At 54.7% G+C, this 23,157-nt stretch overlaps 1 protein-coding gene across 1 annotated transcript in view; it reads left to right on the top strand.

Moving 5' to 3' along the window:
• Positions 1-23,157, top strand: part of EFNB1 (ephrin B1) — a 48,343-nt gene that overhangs the window by 13,391 nt on the left and 11,795 nt on the right. The window contains exon 2 of the mRNA XM_084213123.1: positions 15,019-15,296. Coding sequence (XP_084069249.1) covers positions 15,019-15,296 — 278 coding nt within the window. The remainder of the gene's footprint in view (positions 1-15,018; positions 15,297-23,157) is intronic.

Below are 23,157 nucleotides of genomic sequence, written 5' to 3'. Positions count from 1 at the left end.
CGACAGCGAAGGCTGGGGCAGCGAGTCCCCGTCCCCGCGGAGGGGACACGGCCAGCGCCGTCCCCCGGGGCGGCCGCCAAGCAGCAGGCGGGAGGAGATGGGGTCACAGCTCCCGCTGGAGCGGGACCAGGAGCGATTCCGGCTTCTCTCTTAGTTTCCAGCTCTTTTCTTTCTCTCCTGTTCCTTTCCCGCTGGCAGCGCGCTCGGCCCGCTCCTGGTGCTACGAGGACAATGGGCCTGCGAGGTGGGGCGGGAGGGGGACGGAGATGAAAGGGGAAAAGTAAAATCGAAGCATGTCTGGAAGGGCATTTTGATGTAAATGGGACTTTTTGATAGACTTTGAGAGACACCGGCAGAAAGGGCACCGGCCCCCTTCAGCGCGCTGAGCTCCGGGCTCAGCTCTTTCATTTCCTCAGGAAAAGGGCATTTTTTCACCTCCTGTTGAGTGCAGCCACAGTTCCTCCTGGTGCTCTCCGTCCCCATCACTGCCCATGTCCTGGTGTGGAGCCCTGTGTGCGTGTCTTAACTGAACTTCAACAACCGGAGCTCCTGTTCAGATGGTGAAAGCAGTGGCTGAAGCTAAGGAAAGGGAGATGGCTGGTGGCTGGGAGGGCCCGGCTCCATCCCACCTTCCTCCCCCCGGGCAGCTCCCTGAAACCTTCCCCCTCCCCTGGGAGGGCGCGTGTTTGATCCTCTCCGGTGCTTTTGATCCAGCCTTTGTCCTTGGCACCATCTCGCAGCTCTCGCGTGTCGGTGGAGATGTGGCCTCTCCGTGAGTCATCCTCCTTCCTTTCTGCTGCTGTTTTATTTTTCCTTTTTCCTTCTCCTAAGAGAGCACTTAGTAAAAGGAAGCAGCGCGTTCATCCAGGAAACGGGGAGCACAACAAACGCCTGCCGTTTATCCTTTCAAAGGCATCTCCCTTGAGCTGTTGCTGCTGCTGAGACAGGCTGAAGAAAGAGGCAGCTGCTGGTGGGGGGCCTGGGGATGCTTCCCAGTGCATCATCCCCGGGGTCCCAGGTCCTGCCTGGCCACGGGGAGCCCTCGGGGGGTCACCTTCCCATGTGCTGGCAGCTCCTGACCCCGCCAAGGTGGGAGGAGGAGAAACGAGGACAGAGCTGCTCCCTGGAGAGAAGTCTGACAGGTCGGGGGGCTGGGAGGGGGGGCCAGGAAGGTCGGTCGGAGCCAGCATCCGTGTTCCATGCCGGTGCTGGGGAGCCCAGGAGGAGCCCTGTCACTTCTCATCTCGGCCTTGTCGCCTGAGCCCGGGGCTGGGCTCGTGTCCTCCCCGCACCTCCCTGCTGCTGCCTTCACTTGTCTCACACACCGAGCTGTCAGCAGCCCAAAATTTACTGCTGGCATAAACCCATCAAAAAGCCAAACTGTTGGTCGGTAAAAATGGCAAAGCAATTGCAGGGAAACTTGTTTCTTCCTCTGACAACTTCTGAGTCAGTCCTTTAATCTCTAATCTAGGTTTATGGTCATTTTATTGAAATGCTGGGCTCTGTGGAAAACTGACATGTATGACCATCATAAACCAAGAGTTATGGGAGCCCAGAATTGCCTTGATGGTCTAAGTGTCTGCAGGAAGCATTTTTAAAATCCGTAATTGGGATTTATTGGCCATTGTGGCTCAAACTGTCAGGAGAAAATAAAATAATCAGCCTGGGATTTTTTTTCCTCTTCAGCTTTTGACTCTTTCCACATATTCTTAAATCTTTTGGTGCTTTGCTTCCGAGCTTAATTCCCTTGTAATGGGGGGATGTGGATGTGAGGAGGCAGCCCAGCCCTGTGGGTGCCACGGATCTCATCCTGGCTGTGCAGACTACCTCTGCCCTCCTGCCTCCATGTCCTGTCCCATGGGATCGCTGGGATCTCATCACTGCCCCATGGGATGTGGTGGTCACAGACACACAGGGGATGTGGATGTGGGGACATGGAGCAACAGGTGAGCCTGGGGGAGGCCTCTTGGCTTGTTTCTCATCTGGGCTGGCTGGTTTGATGGATGAGGAGATTTGTGGGTCGGTGAGGTGTTGCTGGAGAAGGACATAGCAGGAAGCGTGTGGTGGGCTGGCACAGGGAAAAGAGACACTCATGTGCTCTGCCAGAACCTGTGTCAATCAAAGCACCCATTTCCATGGAGTTAAAACATGCCAGCACCAAAGCTTGAGGCCAGGGGCACATTTTGTACCAGCAGCCCATCTACGGCAGTGCCATGGAGGCAGGCTGGGCCGTGCTGGCAGGGGCTGAGCCCCACTTGGTGTTTAGCAAACCTCGGGAAGGACCTTGTTGTTCCATCTCGTGTTCTTTCTTTTTTGGATATGTGAACTGACTCACCTTTTGGGGTTCTTCTTCCCACTCTGTGAGTGATTCCTGTGCTTTGCCTTATGCCTTTGTCCAGTGGGGCATGGACTCATCCAGGCTATGGATGGCTCTCGTCAGTGCTGCCCTTCCCTGGCTTGCTGGTGCAGGATGCACCCGCCAAAACTCCTGCCCCTTCCCCGTTATCTGCCATTCCAAATTTTCTCTCCATTAACTTGCAACCGCAAGCAACATCCAGCAGTGCCAGGTCCAGAGTTACCCTGGAATAATCTGCTGGGCTTGATAAATATCTCTGCTTCTGTTTTGTTTAACAAATATCTCCTTTAATGGCACAGCTTTTTGTTAAGCTTCCTTGCATTATCATCCCGCTTAATCATGCAGGGTGACTTCTAAAAGTACTTTTTTAAAAAATGCCACTTTTTATCCAGGTTTTAAAATTGAAACTCATTTTTTATCCAGAGGCAGGATATAAATGAGTCTACTAAAATTAGATTAATCCTAATAAGAATGTCAGTTATCATTTCTGAATACATTAATTTTTTTTTTTTAAATTTTACATGCCTCTTTAGCTATAATTGCTGGTGTAATTTCTTACACAGACATGGTGTGTCCTCATGGTTGACAGAAATACTTAATGCAATGTCGACACTGCACTAAGTTCCAAATTAGTGCGTCGCAGACACTGCCAACGGTTTGAACTTTCTCCTTAATAAGTTAAAAAAAGAGAGAGGCAAAGAAAAAAACACCTTACAGGCAAAGAAAGACGTAAGTGGATTGAGGGAGTTGGAGTGAAGTGGGATAGTTGGAAGCTGGAGCCCTATGAAGGGCTTTTCTGGGAGAGGGAAGCAGGAAAGGGATGGAGGAGCTGGTGATCAGGGAGGAGATTTGGGGTCCAGCGAGGGGTCTGTGGGTTGAATCCTGCCAGGGGCTGGCAGCTGCAGGGCAGGATGCAGGAGCTGAGGGCTGGGGAGGAGATTTGGAATCTGGTGAGAGATTTGTGTGGGTGAGTCCTGCCAGGGGCTGCAGGGCAGGACGGGGAAACCCACAACAGCACTGGTGCTGCTCACTTGGGGTTTTCCCAAGCCAGGTTAAAGGACCCCCTCTCCTTGGGGGCACCCCAAAACCATTGCTCCAAGGTGGGGGTTGGTCTCTGCTCTCACAGCTCTGTGGGTTTGAGGATTGCTCTGTGTTGGGGATTAGGGACCGGCTGTGCCTCAGCAGGACAGACAGACACCAGCCTTGGAATGAACTCCGGTTGGATTGGTGGCATCAGCCCTCTCGGGCTCCCAGCGTGGTGGCACGGCTGGGACGTGGCCCCAGCCTGGTGGCACACACTGAGTGGGGAGAGGAGTGCTGCTGGGAACGCTGGAGGTAGTGGGATCTTGGGACAAGGCTCTGGGGGATCACATCTGGCAGCAAAGCAGGGGGGCAGGATGTGGCTGGGGGAGACTTTGGTCTCTCCTGTGGCTCTCGCCAGTTTTCTTCCATGAGTGTGGGTGGCAAGGCGGAGGATTTCGTCTCGGGGGGAGGATTGGGAACACTCCCCGTCCGCAGGCAATTGGAAACTGCTGGCACTGGAGCGGGACAGGCTGGGTGCTCTGCCCTCCTCCTCCTCCTCCCCAGGCCCAAGGGCTGGGTTATTTTTAGGTTTAAACATGAGCTTTGCTTAGTGCCTTGTGAAAGCTCCCTCTGGGAGTGGGAGCCGTGTATCCCGGCAGAGTCTGGTGACATCCTTGGAGGTGGAAAGGAGCACCAGTTCCGAGATCTCTGGCTGGGTTCTGGTTCCTCTCCTCTCCCATTCCCAGCTGGAAGTTTTACGTTGGATTGAAGTTCAGCTGTACATGTAAATCTGGCCTAAAAATAAAAGCAAGCACAAGCCAGATCTGTTTGTACTGGAGGAGGGATTAAAACCTGACACTCCTGTGCTGTGTTGGCCTCTCTCCTGGCCCCTCCCTCAGTTGCTGCTCTTCCCATCAGCCTTCAGCTGGATAAACTGGGAGCAGTGGAAGGACTGCTGAGGGGGAGCGCAAGAGTGTCCCAGCTCCTTCCAGTGATGAAAACTTTAAGAGGGTCTTTTTGGTGTAAATATGGAGAAAATTTGGGCTGTTGTTCCAGGACAGGACCTCGCAGTAAAGAGGGGTGTGGGCCGCACTGGGAACATCTTCTGGGGAGAAAGGGGCAGTTTCTGCCCTGCTAAGTGACATCCAGAGCAGGACTGGAGGAGGAGACTGGATCCAGCTTCCCTGCAGAGCTGGCTCTCCAGGCTTTGGTGATGGCTCAGTTATGTGCAGGAGGATAAGAGAGGAGAGAACAAATGAACTTTTGAGGTCCTGTGACTCATCTTCAGCTTTTTCTCCCAGACCCAACCCAGCTCCATCCACCCCCGTGGAGCGGGGCCGAAGGTCTGGGGCAGCTGAGTGCAGCCAGCTGGTGGTGGGATTGGTGTGGCTGTGAGGAGCATGGGGTGACCTGGTTCAGCCTGGAGAAGGGAAGGCTCCAGGGACACCTTGGAACCCCTTCCAGTGCTTTAAGGGCCTCTAGGACAGCTGGAGAGGGACTTTGGATGAGAGAAGGGAGAATGGCTTCCCACTTGCCATAGGGCAGGATTAGATGGAATATTGGGAAGAAATTCTTCCCTGTGAGGGTGGAGAGGCCCTGGCACAGATTGCCCAGAGAAGCTGTGGGTGCCTCTAGATCCCTGGAAGTGTCCAAGGCCAGGTTGGACAGGGCTTGCAGCAACCTGGGCTAGTGGAAGGTGTCGCTGCCCATGGCAGGGTTGGAACTGGGTAGTCAAGGGTCCCTTCTAGCTGGGCAGCTGTGGGCAGATGTGCACATGGCCTCTGTTGGGATGGGGGTTGGGAAGCTCTTAATAACCCCCAGTGCCGGTGGCAGCCGAACAAGTTCCCAGTAATGACCAGGGCTGAGGGCTGCTGATTTGCAGCTGCCTGGGAAGATGGCGCTTCCAGACGGGAGCCAGAGCTGGAATGCCAGAACTCGTTTGGCCACTCCGGGAGCCGGGGGATCAAAGGGGCCCGGAGTGAGTCAGGGCGGCGCGGTGGGGGTGACGCTGCTCCCCTGGGACCAGGGGCTGGCAGGGCTGGCGAAACCCGGGAGACCTGTCAGGGCAGGGCAGGGCATCCCACAGCTGGGATGGGGAACCCTCCGCAGGGTTTGCTCCTCCCTGCCCAGTTCCTAACATTGGGATTAATCTTTGAAACCGCAGCATTGCATCCCCGGGCTGAGCCAGAGCCCCAGGGACCTGGGTGGGTGCTCTGGAGCTGTCTCCCAGCCCTCAGTGGGATCTCCAGGGATGGAAACCAGAGCCCTGGGACCCAGTGAGGGGCTTCTTGGAGCCAGGGGAAATCCAGGAGACCTTATGATTTCTGCTGCTCCCCAGGACATCTGTGGGCTTTATTTTATTTTTCTGGTATTTCTCAGAAAAATGGGGAGGCTGGTGGCTCCTCTCCCTTGCTTTGGAGGGGGCCAGTGAAGTGGGAAGCTGAGGGATTTGGGGACCCCTCTTGTACCCCTTGGAATGCAGCAGCTGGAGCACTCACTTACTGGGTGTTTTGAGACTCCTGGCTGCAAACTGTGTTTGTGGGGTGCCGGGTTATGTGGGGTGTCAGGTCCAGGGGTTCAGGAAGGAAGGCCCAGCTTTTCTCCTAAGGCCCAGCTACCAGCTGTAACTTCAGCTCTTGGCTCTTAGCTTTCTGTTCTTTTTTTTCCAACTGAGCTTGAAAAGTGAGAGGTGGGAAGAGGGGGGATCTTGGAGAACACCGGGGTTTCTGTCAGGTCTGATGTGCTGAACCCCCCACCCACCCTTCCCTGTGCCCCCAGCCCTGCTCTGGGGAGGGGGGCCTGCAATTTGCCTCTGTTCTGTCCCAACTGGGGTTGATCTGCATGAGAATGAGCAGGGCTTGGCGGGGAGGGCTTGTCTTGGGTTCCTTGGGCATATTCCTGCTGCTTTCCCTTCCAAGTGGGCGCCCGGCCGCCGCCGCAGCCCCTGCCAAAGTAATTCTTTGCTTTGGACCGGGAGACGAAATCTCCTCCGTTTTATTTCGGAGGGGTCAGGGAAGGAGTGGGAACCCCGCTGATCCAACCGTGTTCCCTTTTAACCTGCCTCTCCCTCTCTCCCCCTCCCGGCCCCCCGTCCTCCGGATGAGCGGGGCTGTAGCCAGGGCACAAGTGGCCAAACCGAAGCCGGAAAACACACGGAGCCGAGCGGGAACATGAGCTGTTTCCGATGGATCATTTAATATCTGCAGCATCCCGGGGCTGGGACTGTGCTGCTCCTGGTGCCGTCAGGGTTTTGTGATGCCTGACGTGTGCTGGGCTATGTCGTTCTGCCTCCGTGTTCTCCCTGTGGGTTTTAGGTGGTGTTTTTTGGCATGGGGGTCACGGTGCAGCTTCCAGCTGCCAACCTCTGTTGGGGTGGGGATTGGGGTGCGGGTAGGAGAAGGTGAGTGCCCACTGCCGCCACCGCCCAGCCTCATTGTCTCACTTCTCTCTCCATTCCTACGCCAATTAAAGCTCCGTGTTGCCATTCATGGCCCTTATGGTTTTGTTCAGTTGTCTGTCAGCTCTTGTCAAGCCCTGTCCCCTTCCCCTCCCCCGTTTCCAAAAACAAAACCCCTGACAAACCCCCCTTTGAATCCCCTCTTACCTCACTCCCAGCGTGGGGCCCCATTGCCAGGGGATGCCGGCGGCGGCGGCGGGGAGACCGCTCCCCACGCCGCCTTTGTGGGCCGCCGCCACCCCCCAGCCCTCGGCCTCCCGCTTCTGCCAGCATTAATTAGATAACTCGGCCCCTCTTGATTCCTCCGAGGGGAGATCGGGACGATCCGACTCCAGGGAGAAAATATGGCTTTTCTTCCTCTATTTTTTGGCCAAGCCCTTGGTTCTGTCGCTGCTGGAGGTGCTTATTGTGCTGGGAAATAACGGGTTTGGGGGGTGGGTGTGTGACAGGGGTGAGCCTGTGGGACTCCCGGTGTTCCTCATTCCCTGTCTGGACCCCAGGCGGGCGTGGGCGGGAGCCTGGGGTCCCCTGAGCCCACGCCAGCGGCTGCGGAGAGTGCTGCAGGTGGCAGCAGCAGCCTGCGCCAGTGCTCTGGCCCTAATTAAATCGACTCCAAAATCCCTCAATTAGCAGCAGGTTTTGTTTCCCCCCCTCGCTATGTTTGCATTGAGATATTTCGGGCGCAGCATCTGAATGCATGGAGTGTGCGCGGACTTGGGAGGATGGAGCAGCACATGGCTGCTCCTGGCAGGCCTGGCTGCTGTGAGGGCTCGGAGCCTTCCCTCTCCTCCCCCTTCTCTTCTCCTTCCTCCTTGGGGCATGAGGGTGGTCAGCAGCTGTTCCTGGAAGTGATGGACTGGCAGCAGGATACATCCTGGCGGAGCCCACAATGGCACAAAGGAGAACATTCTCCTTTTGTGGGTGCTGCCTTTGGTGGTGGTGATCTGTCATACTCCTTGGGGCTGGTGGGGAGTCTGGCACTTGGATACTCTCTCTGGCCATGCTGTAATTATGGGGATAGCTCAGGGAGAAAGCCCTTCCTGCAGCCCTGCTGTGGCACAGGAGGGCTGAGTCACTGGGGCCAGGGATGTCACCAGCTGTGGTGGCAGCCGCTGGCTGTGGGTGCTGAGGTGTGGCTGGCATCCCACAGCATCCATGCCAGCTTTCCTGAAGCCTGCTGACCAGTGCTCCCAGCATCCTGATGGCTGGAACCCTCCTCTGCTCTTGGCTGGTGGTAGGAGAACTGGACTGCAGGAGGGGAAAGCAGACCTGTCCACAAGCTATGGGTTTGCAGTTGAAATCAGGGTCCTGCTCCTGACTTCCTGCTTGAGAAACCCAGCAGTGGTGGATATTTTCTTGAAAAAGTGGGTCCCCTGGTGTGTTCCCCAGATGCTGGGCAATGGCTTGTCTTCAGAGCTATGGCAGTGACTGCAACATGTGAGCAAAGCTCAGGGAGCTACAGTGAGACATTCCCTGCATCCCACATTCCCTGAATCTCATCTTCCCTGCTTCCACGATTGCTCAGGGTAAGCAAAGTGCTCTCTCAGCCTTCAGTGTTTGAGGCTGCCTGGGGAGAGTTACGGTCCAGTGTTGAACACGAGACTCCTGTTTGCCAAACCTCTGTGTGAAGCCCTGGAGTGGCCTCTTGGCCATTGCCAAAGCCATGGGAATCCAAGAGCCACTGGTTTCCCTGTGAGAGGTGCTGGGAGCCAAGCTGTGACTGGGGCTGGTGTTTGAGCATGGACAGACCACACTGCCTTGGGCATCACCCCTCTTTCTGGGCAGAGAGGGGCAGTTTGGGTTTTCCCCTGCAGTTGGTGTTTCCATCCCTTCCTCTCAATCCCAACCCTGGCTTGACCATGACCTGGAGTGGGTCACAGTGCAGAGCTTTGCAGGGTGTCTGTGCCGGGGGAACCCTGGCTTGGGCATCTTGTATCTTCACCTCAAAAATGTCACTCCTGGCACCCGGGTGTGTGGGATGGGGAGTTACCAGCTTGCAAGGAGCCTCCCAGCTGGCAGAGAAGCAACAAAAGGGTTTTGGGGAGCAGCAGAGTTGGAAAATGGCATCCCAGAGCTGGGGGGGGTCGGTGAACGTTGCCATGGAGACCCGTTTATGCCTCACTGATGCGTCGTGTAAATCCGTTTGGAAACGAGAAGGGCCTTTTGTCTTTGGGAGGGTTGAATGGGCCTCATTAAACCCGAGATGAGGAAAAAAAAAGGGCCTTGGAGTGTATCTGGGAGGGGGACTGGATGGGACGGCCCCGGAGGGGCTCAGCTGAGGCTGTTCCCTCTCCCAGCAATGGTGAGGAGCTGGGGGGGCTGGAAGGTGAAAAATATCTCCTTGAACAGCAGAGACCAAAGGAGTGGAGGAGATATGAGCTACTTTCAGATACCTGGAATTGCTGGCTCTGTGTGGCCACCTCGGCTCCAAAAGGATAGAGCAGAAATAGAAGAGGGCTGCTGAAGGGCAAGGAAAATAATTACCCATAGATTAGCAGGGGGGAAAAAAGATGGCAGGCTCTTCTAAAGGAGACTAATAATAGAGGAGCACATGAAAGGAGTGGGATCTGAGAGCGTGGGGGTTCGTGTGCTCCTATTTACCCTCTTGTGGTGATGAGCGGTGCGATGGACGAGTGAGAAGGAGACAGATACAGAGGGAGGAACCTTTTCATTCCACTTGTAATTAACTTCCTTCCACGGAGTATCTTTGTTCCCAAGAGCTGAATGGGAGTCAAATAGGAGAAAGGGGCTGTGCCTTTGTGTACTGGCACCACTTTGGGCGTGGGCTGTGGATGTTAGTGGTATGCTGGGATCAGGTGGGCCTTTGGGATTAGGTATAATTCCTCTGGTTTGATTGTCCTCCACTCTGGAGAGGTGGGTGGGGGCTGCCCTGTCTCACTGATACCTCCTGGTGTTAGCAGGAGAACCTGTCCCTGTGACAGGGGGTGCCTGATGTTCTCAGCTCAAGCTCCCCAAGGATCATGTGGTTGTCCCTGTCTGGTAATGCTCTTTGACCTGTGACATCCCACTTCACCTAAGTTTGGTTCCAGTTTTTACTACTGACCTCTCAATTATCTTTTTTGGTGAATATACAGATTTAGGCAAGGTCAGAGGTGGCTGGGTGTCACCAAGGGAGCTTTGGATGAGCTGTGCAGGGGCCCTCCAAAGGCAGGAGTGTGATGTGGCTCTGTGACATTGAGGTCTGGAAAACAGCTCTGGGAACAGGACTGAGTCTTCTGGCTGGTGTCAGAGAGTCCCTAGTGCCTGGGCATGGCTGCTGTGTCCCAGGGAAGCTTGGACGGGTGAGGCAGAGAGGGCAGGATTGGATTTTTGTGTGGCTGGGCACCAGCAAATCGCAGGGTTCAGGAGTGTTTTTCAGGATCCCACACCCAGTTTGAACACGGAGCTTTGGCTTCTTTACTGGCCCTTTCCCATCCCTTCCTTGAGGAGATTCCCGGTGGGTGGGAGCTGTGATCCATCTGGAAGGACTCACATGCTCTGTTGGTGTGGAGAGCTGGGCCCATGGGGGCTTCAGCTGCCCAGACACCAGGAAAACCTCCCGGCTCCTGCAGGTCTCGCTCTGCCGGGCACTGTCAGCCTTCCCTGCCAGACGTACACGTTCTCCATGTAAGATCCAGTTATTTTTGGATTTCTTTGAAGCAAACAGCATTTAGCATATGTCATCTTATATGTATGTCAGCATCAGCGTTAGAACATCTTCTCCAAGGAGAAGGTTCTTGGGAAATGTTGTTCTGTTTCTGCCAAGCCTGAAATCAGGTGAGGGGCATCGTATGCTGTGGATGTGGGGAAAGGTGATGCTGCCCCAGAGATTTTGTGGTTGATGTGGTGCAAGGAATGCCTGGATCCAGGGGGAGAGCAGTTGGAAAATATGTCAACCTATTATTTTAAAAAATTGTATTTTTAAGCCATTTTTTGGTCTTCTGTAACAAAGAGCTGACGGACTATTGGATTTTAAGGTTCCAGATGACTTACTTGCTGCAGGACTGCTGGGAATGTGTTGGCTCCTCCATGTGTGCCCACATGGAGGAGAGGTGCCTGCATGGGAGAGGGTTGTGGAGGAGTGGGGTATCATTCCCAGCATAACTCCTGATCTTGCTCTGGCCAAACTTGTTTGATTTTCCTCTTTAGCTTGTTCTTCCTCCTGTCCCAGCAAACCCTTTCTGGGATGCCTGTGACACTGGGTCTTGGCTGAGTCCATGGCTCTTCCAGTATGTCCCACCTGTAGCCCTCAGTCACTCCATCAGATCCTGTATTTTGGACCCCCAAGGGGAAGGGAGGGGGGCTCTGCAAGGGATTGGGGGCCCCACCAGCAGCCTCCCAACTCAGGGCACGGGAGAGGCTGCACTTTAATCCCATCTCCCTGCTCCGGCATCCCAGCATCCTGCTGCCAACAGAGCTCCCGTTGTTTACCCAACTCAGAGGAATCGGTTTACAAGGCTCACAAATCCCCTTTTCACCTTTCCCATCAGAAAACACCTCCTGAAACAATGAGGAAATTGGACGCTGCCACCTGATCGCTCCCAAGGAACCTGCGGGGCCGGGAGCTGGAGGCCTGCAGTGGCGCTGGGGATGGGGATGCCTGGCTGGGATGGCCGGGATGGTCCCCTGGCTCTGCAGGTGGGCAGCCACAGATGCCACCCAAAAATCACCTCAGGGGCTTTCAGGGATGAAGCTGCCAGCCCTCTCCACCTGCTCAGCTGGCAAAAAAAAAAAAAAAAAAGCTTGTTTTAAGCTTTAGTGGCTGTAGTTAATCATTCCCACCCCCTGGACACCAGGAGAAATGATGCTGGGATGTTACCTGTGAACTGGTGATGGTGCCAGTCAGGATCCCAGAATGATTTGGGTTGGAAGGGACCTTAAAGCTCATCCAGTTCCACCCCCTGCCATGGACAGGGACACCTTCCAGTATGCCAGGTTGCTTCAAGCCCTACCTAACTTGGCCTTGGACACTTCAGGGATGGAGCAGGAATAAAGCTGGAACCATTATCCTCTTCCTCCTGCATTGTGGGCAAGGTAGAGGAGGGTGATTCTTAATGCTGAGCATTGTTTCAGCCTTAAGGCTGAGCTAGGTTGTAGTTTTTCTCTTTTTTTTACCCCTTCCCGCCTTAAAACGGGGAAATCAAGCTGTATTTTCCAGAGGAACAGCAGATTCCCCGTTCCCTCTCTGAAATTACAGTGGGTGCTCTGAGGGCACGATGAATTTCCCTATTAATTTAAGAGTTGCTCTGTTCACTCCTCCGGGTTAAGATAAATCTGAAGACATGTCCTTGTGAAGACAAGTCAAGAGTGTAATTCCTTTTTGTCTTCAACCATCCCTTGGAACTAAAATACCTTGTCTCCAGTACTGGCTGAAATCCTGTGTTCAGGCAGCATGTGACAATTTTGGACGTTTTTTTCTTCTCCTTTTCTTGTGATAAATGTTGCTTTTCGCTGTGTATTTTAAAGGAGAATTTCCCAGAGAACCAGCCTCTTGCATAGTGGGAGCTATTGTTGGTCTTCCCTAGGACGATCATCACAAGCTGTTCTTGTGACAAAGCAGAATTTTTGGGGGAAATAAAGGTCTCTGTGTGTGGTGAAAAGCTGGAAGAGCTGTGTGAGGGGTTCGAGGTACATGCCTCAGGTTTATCTCCTCTCCTATGCTGCCCAGGCTGTCATCTGGAAATGGCCCTGCTGTTAGAGAAGAGGGGAAATGGAGGAGAAAAAAGTCAGGAAAATTAGAGGACAAATGGAAGACAGTCTGTGTGCAGGTGGGGAACAGCAGTTGGAGGGAGAAGCGCAAAAGCTCCATGCACAGAGAAGTGGCTCTGTCTTGCTCCATGTTTGTGTGGATCTGGAAGATGTTGAGCTAATTCCCAGACAGCAGCTGTGTGCTTCTGGAGCTGAGACTGAGTGTTCATGGAAAGGATTTGCCTCCTTGTTTTATCCTTACATAAACCTAAGGTAGGCCTTGGTCCTGAAGTTCTGAGATGAAGAGGTGCCAGCAGGATGTGGTACTGGGAGGTTCTCAGCTCCCTCGGTTGCTTTGTGGCCCCTCCCCTGCTTACAAATCCATTTGGCCTGATCCCAACAGGCTGGTGGCCCAGGGACCGGTTGGTTTGCAGGTGTTGGCCAAGGTTTTGGCCACAGAGGTGTGATAGGTCCTCCTGGTATGGAGATGAGGGTGGATAGGAGCCTTCTCCTCCTGCTCTGGCGGTGCAAGACATCTGCTTGACTTGTTTGTGGCTTCCTGTTTGGCATCTTCTGGGCAGGAGGGAGCTGGCAGGAGCTGGAGGAGGGAGCTTGAGTCACTCCAGAATCCTGTGCCAGGAAGCCTCTGACTCAGCCCAGCCGTGGAGAAAGGAGTGTGGGATCCAGCTGCCTCTCGGGGTGGGAACCCGTGCAAGTGTTCACTTGCGCTGCGTGTCTGCGGCCGGGCAGGGAGGGAGGGACAGGGGCTGCTCCCGCCTCCTGCTCCCGCTCCGGCCTTGCGTCAGGGCTCCGGCCGTGGGTGGGGAAGCCTTTATCGCTCCCAAGCCTTTGGAAGTGCCTGCTGGCCACTGGCCAGATGACCTACTTGGTAGTGTGAAGCAAAGCATGGCTCACCTGACGGCAGTGCCGGGATGCAGGCGTGCTCTGCATCCTACCTGCCTCTCTAAAGACCCTTCAGGGGCCAAGTTTCTCACTGTCTCCTGGTCACCATCCGCCTGAATCATGGCTTCTACAAAATTCCTTACAACCTCACATGGCCAAGGTGCTGCTGTGCCACTGGTGCTGGGGTTGGGATGATCCCAGCTGCCCCACTGCGGTGCTTTGGGTACTACTGGAGCTGATGTGGAGCGGCAGCCAGGCAGGGAGGATGGAACTGTAACCCCTCTAAATCCAGCTCTGTGATAGGGCTGTGCCCGCTATCCCTGTGCTGTGCTCTAGGTGCTTGGGATGCTCCTCTGACCTGGCAAGCTGCAAGTGAGGTGCAGATGATGTCTGCATGTCTGCCCTGCTACTACAGTTGGCACTGAACTCCAGAGCCTCTGCCAAGGGCACTTGGGGGTGCGTGGGCTTCGGCTCCGCCTGCCTGCTCCAGCCCAGCCTGTGGATCTGCTAGGCTCCTGCAGCCAAAGGCCTGGTGCTGGTTCCAGCTCTGTGGCTTCTTGCTAAGACTTGCATGGAGCCACAAAGCAGGTTGGTCTTGTGTGTTTGATCTTCCTTTCATGGAGCCTGCAGCTCCAGCCAGAGCAGCTGGCTAGGGGAGAAGGTATCCCAGCCCCATTCAGTCTCCAGGGTGGGCTGGCGCAGGGATGGGCTGTGTCCGACAGCAGAAGGGGAAGCATGGCCTTGGCAAAGTGCTCGCTTTGTGCTTGCCGTGCCCAGATTACGTGAGGGAGTTGCAGCAGAGATAACTGCAGGAAAATCCATTCCCACCTTATCTCCCATCAGGAACGCATTTAGTTGCCTACATCAAAGTAGATGATCTGCTGCTTCCCTCCTTGCTGCCCTAATCCTCTCCTTCATGCTGAAAAAAACCTAATCAGTGCCTTGCCCCACCATAACGAGATCCGAATGTTAATTATCAGCATCTTGCCTTCCTACCCTTCCCAATGCCCTGCCTTCCAGCCCCGAATAGCTTTCCTCCCTCCTTGCTCCTCTCCATCCGGTCCTCCCACGCTCCTGGGCACGCTGTTGAGCCTGGCTCAGTAGAAGTTGTCCTGCAGGATGCTTCCTTCCCTTCCATTTAAGGACAGGAATTCCTCAGGGAGCCGGGGCGTGGACGGGATCCCTCCCTTCACCCCATTGTCAGGACTTCTCCCTATGCCTAATTATTGCCTGTCCCTGCAGGAAGCTCCTTGCCTGGCCGTCGGGCAGAGCCGTGGCGTCTCCCAGCCCTTTGTGGGAAGACTCATTCCCAGTTGGATGCCAGGCTTGGGGCCGGGAAAGGTGCCCACCCTTATCATGGCTGGCGAGCTGGACTGACCCAAGCCAGCCCTGATTTTGTCAGCAGGAGCTTGTGCTGGCTTCATGCACAGGCTGAGTTGGTGAGGGAAGAGGAGAACTTTTTTTTGGTGTCAAAACTTACAGAGGGGGAGCAGCAGAGCTGAAGCACAAAAATGGTGTCAGAGTGGGGTGGGCTGGGCTGCTGTGGCCTCTGCTCTACCACATGGTAACCTCTTACCCTCCTCTCTTCCAGGTTCATGACTGGGAAGGGGCTGGTCATCTACCCAGAGATTGGGGATAAACTGGACATTATCTGCCCCAAGGCAGAGCCGTCCAAGCCTTACGAGTACTACAAGCTGTACCTGGTGAGGAAGGAGCAGGCGGACGCCTGCAGCACCGTCATGGACCCCAACGTGCTGGTGACGTGCAATCGGCCCGAGCAGGAGATCCGCTTCACCATCAAGTTCCAGGAGTTCAGCCCCAACTACATGGGCCTGGAATTCAAGCGGCAGCAGGATTACTTCATCACATGTGAGTCGCCCTCCTCTTCCTCGCTGCCAGCCTTGGCTCGGGAGGGCTTGGGCGCCTGGAGAGTGTCACCAGGCACTTGTGTGTGACTTGGCCGGTGCAGAGAGCTGACACGGATGGAAAATATGTCCCGCTGGATGGGAGCAGGGGGAGGAATGTGTCACTGGCCGAGTGGGTCACCGGTCCCTATCTGGCTGCTGTGCTGTGTCCCCTGCCCTGCTCATAGCTGGGAGTAGGAGCATGTCCCCATCTGGGGTCGGCCCTGGAGTGCTGTCATGCCTGGAGTTTAATTTTTGCTGCCATCTTTGCTGGAAGTGTTGCGGGGTTTTGCTTTGGGGCTGGGGAGAAAGAGGAATGGTGATGCTTGTCCTTATTCCTGGGCGTTGCCTCCAAGAGCAGCAGCCCCAGCATGAGGAAGTGCTGGTGGTGTCCAGTGTGTGATACGATCGAAATGGCTGAAAAATTCTGTACACTGGCTTGTTCTGTTTGTGTCTTGGTGCACCATGGCATTTTATGCAGGGGAGAGAGAGGAGGCTGGAATTTCCTCAGAGCCTGTGGTCTGTGCATGCAGGGGATTGCTGCACAGAAATGTATCCCCTTGTGCCTGCTCTGGTGTGGATGGAGGGGGAGCTCAGCTGTGTCTGGGCAGTGCTGCCAGCTCTCTCTTTGTCCCCTCCCCTCCTCCTCAGCCTGGCTGTCCCTGCCTGGCTGGGTGCACTGCAAAGGGCACGGTGGCCATGGCTCAGCTCCTCTTGCTGTGTGCTGTGGGCTCTGCGGCGAGCGGCTGGCACAGGGGTCACTGCCCGTGTGGGAGTGAGCTCCCAGCCGTGGGAGCCGTGTGTTCCTGGCTGGAAACAGGGTATTTTTAGCCTGGAATCTTTGGGAGGGGGCAGCAAGGCCATGGCAGGCAGTGGAGACGGGGGGGCTGTGTTGTAGTGTGGTGCTGTAGTGAGGCTGCTGGTCTGGATGTCCCCAGCGAGCCTGGCTGGGGCTGTTGGAATCTTGCTGCAGAATAATTTGGGATAAACCTGATGCAGATGAAGCAGCCGGGTCAGGCTCTGGCAGGTCAGCCTTGACCCCTCATCACTTCTGTCATGGCAAATTTTGCTGGGTAGTGACAGGGACTCGCAGGGGGCTCTGATACCTGTGTGGCCATGGAGATGCCAAAGTGGCTCCTGCATGGTCAGCCAGGGAAGTTTCCCTAACAGGAGGGGTGACAGCAGGGACGACCTGGCACCACAACCTGCAGAGCCAGCTTGGCTCAGTGCTGGCAGCGACCGTGGGCTCTGCAGGGCTGAGTCACTGTGGCAGGGCCAGGCTCTTCCAGAACAATGGTCACTGTCACTGTCCAGACATGGGGATGTCTGTCCTGTGTTACTTGAGAGGCACCAGCTTTGAAGCCGTTGTGGACAGGACACCCTGGTTCCAGTCCAGATGCCCCAGATGGGCTGGGGATGCCAAAACCCCTGGCACAACTCCCATGTAGGCTCTCATCTTACCACAGCTGCACCAGCCTGGTGGCTCTGGGATGGCAAAGTTCAGCCCTTCTGCCATCCTTCAGCTGATGGAAAGCTTGATTGAGTATAAGCTTTGCCTGCAGTGGGCAAAAATTTGGAGGAGAAGCTAAAGTGCCAGGTCAGCCAAGCATCTTGAAGTACTTGATCAGTGCCTCCTCTGTGTTTGGGGGTCAAGTTCAAGCACCTGACATGGTCATCAAGCTAATGAGGGCTGAAATTGGGGTCCTCTGAGCTACAGCCCATGGGACTCTCAGGCTGCAAAGAGTGCTCAAAGACAAATAGGTTCCCCAAAATGAGCTCAGGAGGTGAACAAAGCACCAAGAAGAAGAAATATGGGATCCCTCTTATGGTAACCAAGTCCGTCAGGAAGATGGAGGCAGAAGGATTTACCAGCCTCTGAATTACCCAAATTTTAAGGAGCTGTTTTGCATTTCACACGAAAACTGAAGTGAAAATCAACCTCCCAGAGCTTTGGGAGGTGCTTTCACAAGCGGCCGCCGGTGCATTGCCGACTCCAAACGCGGCTCCCGCGGGGTTCCTGCAGCTTTGAGCCAATGCCAGCTCCCCTCCAAGGCTGCCAGCACACCTGGGTCACTGCAGGTGACCGGCTCCGGCTCGCTGTGGATCCGACGGGACACGCAGCCGGGATTTTGCAAAGACAGCATAGCCCAGGTTGGGAAATCCCTGTGTGTCCTGTTGGATGTTGGGCTGAGTCTTTTTAACTCATTTTTTAATATAAAATCCTATTTATCCTCTTGTTCCCAGTTTCAGGCTGTATAGGGATGCAGCAAGCAGGGTGCTTGGAGCATCCCTGTGGGATGCCCCCCCTCTCCTCAGGGGGCCGGCAGTGCCCTCTATCCCTGCCTTGGACCGTTTCTGACTTTAATTTCTCTTGACTCCTCTAAGCTTTGATGCGAAACCCCTCAGAGCTGGGAGCTGCCAGCTGAACTTTGGCCCCTGGGTGGGCTGAGGATGCTCCTGTGATCTGGCCATACCCTCTGCTGAGCAGCCCCAGGAGTTCTTTCTGCCAAGAAATAAAATAGCCAAAAAAACAAAGTCAAAAGTCTCCTGAGCAGACCACCCACATGTTGTCTTCCCCCCCCCAATTTTTCTCCCCTCCCTTTCCCCAAGCTTTGCCTGGACACAAAAGGTTTTTTTTCTCCCTTTTCATTTCTAAGCCAGGGAAGCAATGCTGAAGCTGAGGGGAGCAGGGCGTGTGCCACTCATGCCCCACCTTCCCCAGCGGCTGGAAAACCTCCTCACCAGAGCTTGGGGGCTTCCCAGGGTCCCTCTATTCAGGACTGCTCCTTGCCATCACTTTGGATATGCCAAGCCTTGTTTAGGGACACTTTTATCACGGAGGGACACGGCCCCAGCCCTCGGCTTAGCAATGAAAAGGCTTTTGAAAGCTGCTGTTCCCTGTCCCCGTCCTCTCTGGAGCCTCACACCGACCCCCTCCACACCAGCTCCAGGCTTTCCTTAAAAGCATCTTTGCTCCTGGGGATGAATAAGGAAAGGTGATGCTTATTCTTAAGGCTTTCCATAATGAACAAGATGCAGCAGCATCTGCATGCAGGTCTACGCTGAAGACAGAGGCTGAGGGGCATGTGGGCCTCCAGCAGGATGTGGGCACCATCCCCAGGATGAAGTGATGAGAGGGGGAAGGAGATGGGAATTTGGGAATTGTGTGTTTTATATCATGATGTGCTGTGGTTGCTTCCATCCCTGGGTCTCCTGGGTGTTTCCCTGCTTGCCTTTGGTGTCTTGGTGTGATTACCTGTCCCCAGTGTCCTGTCCCCTCCCTTCAAAATACTTCCCAGTGGAATAGCCTCCCCCCTGCCTGGTGCCTGCACTCTCGGGATGTCGTGGGCAGCTCCAGCCCCACCATGGCTTATCCAGCCCTGCAGGTTCAGCTCCTTCCACCTCCCCTCCTAATTCACTCCAACTCCTAATTGCATTTGCTGCTCTTCTTTGAACTTGCTCCAGTTTTACTATCTCTGGTAATGAGGTGCCTGGATAGAGATCCATTAATCCCTGTGTCCTGGCAGCAGGGTGACGTGAGGAGGAGCTCCCGGAGTGGCTCCCTGCTATCCTAGAGCTCTGGATCAGAGAGTCAAAGAATAGTTTGGGTTAGAAGGAACTGTTAAATGTAACCCAGTCCATCCCTGGAATGTCCCATACCAGGGACCAGTGTTCAAGGCTGGGTTGGATAGGGCTTGGAACAACCTGGTTTAGTAGAAGGTGTCCCTTCTGATGGCAGGGGATGAACTGGATGGACTCCCATAGTTCCCAGCTCCTTCTCTGGGTTTTGGAGCTGGTGTGGTCCTGGCAGCCCCTCTGTGTTCAATGGGGTATAGAGACCCCAAGCAAACCTTGCTCAGCCTTGGGGTGCACTCCAGGCAGCTGTTTGCAGATGTGGTGGTGGTGGTGCTGAGGTGTTCTTCCAGGTGTTCTTCCTCAGTGTCCAACCTGTCCCATGAGCCTCTTTAAAGCACAGAGCCCTTGTTTGATGACGACTCTGAAGGAAAAGCAAGGTCCTAGTAGATGTTTCCTCATAAATCCGACGCATTTGCTGTTTATTGTGAGTCCTTAAGCCCTTCAATCCATTTTTGATGTAATAATGTCCGTAATCCAATCCAATGCTTTTTGGCAGTGGGATGCAGTGAGAGCGGATCTATTACCCTGAGTGTTGTGTTAAAGCCCTTGTCTTGCATTTCTGTTTTTAGATGCAATTAGTCTTAACCTGGCAAGAGTTATTTGTTGTAAACCATCGCTGCTGCTGCGATGTGGCTTCGTCCCCAGGCCACGCTCTGTCAGCATTTTCCTGCAGCTCAGCATGAGGAAGGGGGTCACCTATACCCTGCCAGCTGCCAGGATCATCCTTCCTCCTCGGGAGCTTTTTTGGGACACGTTGCCATACTCGCTTTTCTGGCTGTGCTCCTCCAGCTTCCGTTGGTTTGGGAAGCCTTCAGCCTGTGCCAGTGCATGTGTGCAGAGCCGCTCGTGCTCCTTCCTGCATTCCTTGGGATTTGATAATTCCCTCCCTGGTTCCTTGGGCTGGGGGCTGTGCCAGGGGGGGCTTTGTCAGCCTGCCAGCTCTTTGCTGATGCCATTTGAATGTGGCCACTTTCATGTGCTCCTCGTGCTCCTTCCCACAACTTGTTTGGTGGAGGGGAGTTGAAAGCCCAAGGGCCGTTTGATGCCATGATGGGAGCTGTGAACTTCTGCTGATAAAACTCCAATTAAGCGGCTTCCTCATTCTTCACCCAAAGGAGCCCGGCTTGCGACACACCCGGGCCAAGCAGAGCCGGCCTGGTGGCATCCATCTGGTTTTGGGGCTTTGCTCCTCCATCCCCATCCCCATCCCGCTGGGAGCCGCTGGCAGGGGATGGTGATGCTGCGTGGGAGCCGGTGGCCGGACACAAACGGCTCTAACGGTGTCCTGCTCCCGACTTCAAAGCCCGGGCCCTGGCCATGTCAAACCCAAATAATGGCCCTTAGACAACACGCGGTTCCTTGTCTTGCAGGCTTGTCTGAAGAGCGTGACCATAGTAAATGTGATTTTGTTGAGCCCTGTCCCTTAAGCCTCTGCCTCTTTTCTCTTCTCCTCCTCCCTCCTGACCTTTTCGGCTCAGCGCTGTCCCCGGACAGCCCCTGGCAGCTGATCTCATGGCTCAGCCTTTCATGGCCCTAATAGGGATGAAAAGCCCCCTCAGAAAGGGCCGGTGTCCCGGGCCCGGCTGGGAGGTAAATACCCCGTGCTTTGATCTGCTCTGGGGCCAGGGGGGCCCTGCCTGCCACAAACCCCCGCCCAGGGGTCCCTGCCTGCCATAACCACCCACCCAGGGGTCCTCATGCCCGCTCATCTCCCTGGCTGCTGGGCAGCCCAGCTCTTCCTACAGCCCTGGCACAGCAGAGGGCTCTGGACTTGGGCACTGGGTGCTGTCTGCCTGAGAAACTGGGCTGGCTGCATCCCAGGATGTTCTTCCCCAGGAGAAATGATTTGCAAGAGCATCTCTATCATTGTCACGATCCCTTTAATATTGTCACGACCCATTAGGAGAAAACAAAACATGTTTAACTTCTCAGTGCTCCTGAACACTGAGGTGACAGTAGGGATGGCAGAGGTGATGGCAGGGAAGAGGTGACATCTCCCCCTGGATCACCTGCCTGATCCTGCTCTGCTGTGGTGGGAGGCTCATGCCAAAGCAGGTTTTTTGGTGCATACCATCTTCCCTTTCCTCACCCTGGCTCTTCCAGCCCCTGCTCCTCCTGCCATGTCTGCAGCAAATCCCAGGGGATCTCCTAGAGCTGCAGCTGCATGGATTGTGGTGAACCTGGCTCTTCATCGGTGGTCACCTCCAAGGACTTCCTCTGGGACACTAGAAGCAATAAACTTGGCTGCTTTTGGATTAAACATTGAGTAGGAGACTCTTAAGACAGAAAGAGTTTTCAGCTTGATGAGGAATTGAAACAAATCCTGCCATACTGGTGTGGCTGGGAAGCTGTGCATGGGTAAGTGCAGGCAGCTACTTCCTTGGCATATTTTTTTAAATAACCGTAACATCCAGGCCCTCTCCCTGGGCTTTTCTTCTGGGATCCCTATTGCAATCCACTGCTCCTATAGTGCTGGGAAGAGGCTTGTTGGGTTCACTGCAGCTCCAGACTGGTGTGGAGGGGTCTGTAATTGTGGGTGCTTGGGATGTGATGGTGGGTGCTGGGATGTGGTGGGGGATGCTGGTGATGGTGGGTGCTGTCTGTCAGACCAAGAGCTCACTGGGAGCTCCAGAAAGCACCATCACACTTGGACCCTGAGACATGCAGGGTGCAGAGAGTCTGGCATTAGTGAACTGTGACATGCTACCCTTTTCCATCCCTAATTTCTGGGGATCTGTGTCTATCCACCCCTCAGCCAGGCCAGCCCAGGTGGTGTGTGGCACCTTCAGCAGGTCACCTTTCCGGGGAGGATTGGAGTCATCCTCCACTCGAAGTCTCTTTGCCCCGGGATTGATGTTTTTGCTGGTGCTGTGTAATTGCTGAGCTCTTTGATCTCACCTGGCAGTGTGGAGTGGGAGTTACACACCTCATGGAGAGGGGGCTGCAGGAACAGTGGAATCTGGGGGTGGCTGCAGTGGGATCAGCTCTAATTTAGGGATAGAGTCTCCTTCCTCCATCCGTTACTCAGCGAGGAGGCAAATCTTTGTCTGGAGAGTCAGGGGTTTATGTGGCATCTATTGGAAATTTCCAAACCCTGTAACTCAGAGTGTTGCTGGGTACTATTTGATCCGTGCACTGGTGTCTGTGTGGAGCAGACCAGCTCCTGAGGTCCTTCCATGCAATCCCCAGGAGCAGTGGATCATCTCCTGCTCCAGTTATTGTGGGGTACAGCCCTGGAAGCCACAGGTGATCCTGCTCTGAGTTGGGCTCTGGTGGGTGCATAGCCACAGTGGGAGCAGTGCCTGGGCTGCCTCCTCTTGCAGGCAGGGGATTATTTGCAATTTTGGGCCAGGAGGTTCACTGATGTCACCTCCCCAGTTCCACAAGTTCCTGGTGGTTATGCAGAGTTTGCCTGTAATTGCAGTGGGGTTTCCTCCTGGCTATCCCATAGCACCCAGAGCTGCTGTCCCTCCCCACTGCCTGGCATCTTCTTGTCTCCATGAGCTCTCCCAGGCATCTGGAGCTTCCAGAATATCTGCACATGAATCTGTCCCTCTGTCAGCCTCTCTGTCCCTGATCACCTGAAGTTTTCTCTGAGCCCCTGCGAGTGTGGATGGAGTGTGAGCTTAGGTGGGCAGCTGGCATCGGCCTTGCAGCTGGGGGATGGCACTGTCTGTCTCCATCCCCTTTCCAAAGGATTTTTCAGTCATCTCCCAGAGGTTTTGCTACCTAACAGGAGAGATTTACACCCTGTTAAAAGGCAGTAAGTGGTTTCATCCCCTCCTGCTCCCAGTGGGGCCCACAAATGACTCTGGCAGAGCATCAGGTGGGGAATTATGTGGCATTTTCATCCTGACCCGTCTCCAGTTGCTTGGGGTGACCACAGAGACTGCACAAATCACTTTCCTCTCCCAATGATGTGCTCTTTCTTTGGAAAAGATGGACAGACCTGAAGACAAAGGGTTTATTTAGGGCTGTGGTCCTCCTGAGCTGAGCAGGAAGCAGGATGGACACTGGGAGTTTCCACAGCTCATCCCCGCAGACAGTGTTGATGATAAAGGTCTTGAGTGAGTCATCAAGCTGTGGTCCTGCAGCTAAGATGTGCTTTCCAGACTGGATGAGGTTCCCTGCAATCCAGCAGTGACTCTTAATTATGACACTAATTAGGACTGGTTATAATTTTCCACCAG

The sequence above is a fragment of the Fringilla coelebs genome (assembly GCF_963513975.1).
Source record: "Fringilla coelebs genome assembly, chromosome: 11".
In the NCBI taxonomy this organism is placed as follows: domain Eukaryota; kingdom Metazoa; phylum Chordata; class Aves; order Passeriformes; family Fringillidae; genus Fringilla; species Fringilla coelebs.
Note: the sequence above shows the minus strand (reverse complement) of the source record. Positions and strands in the feature narration are given on the sequence as shown.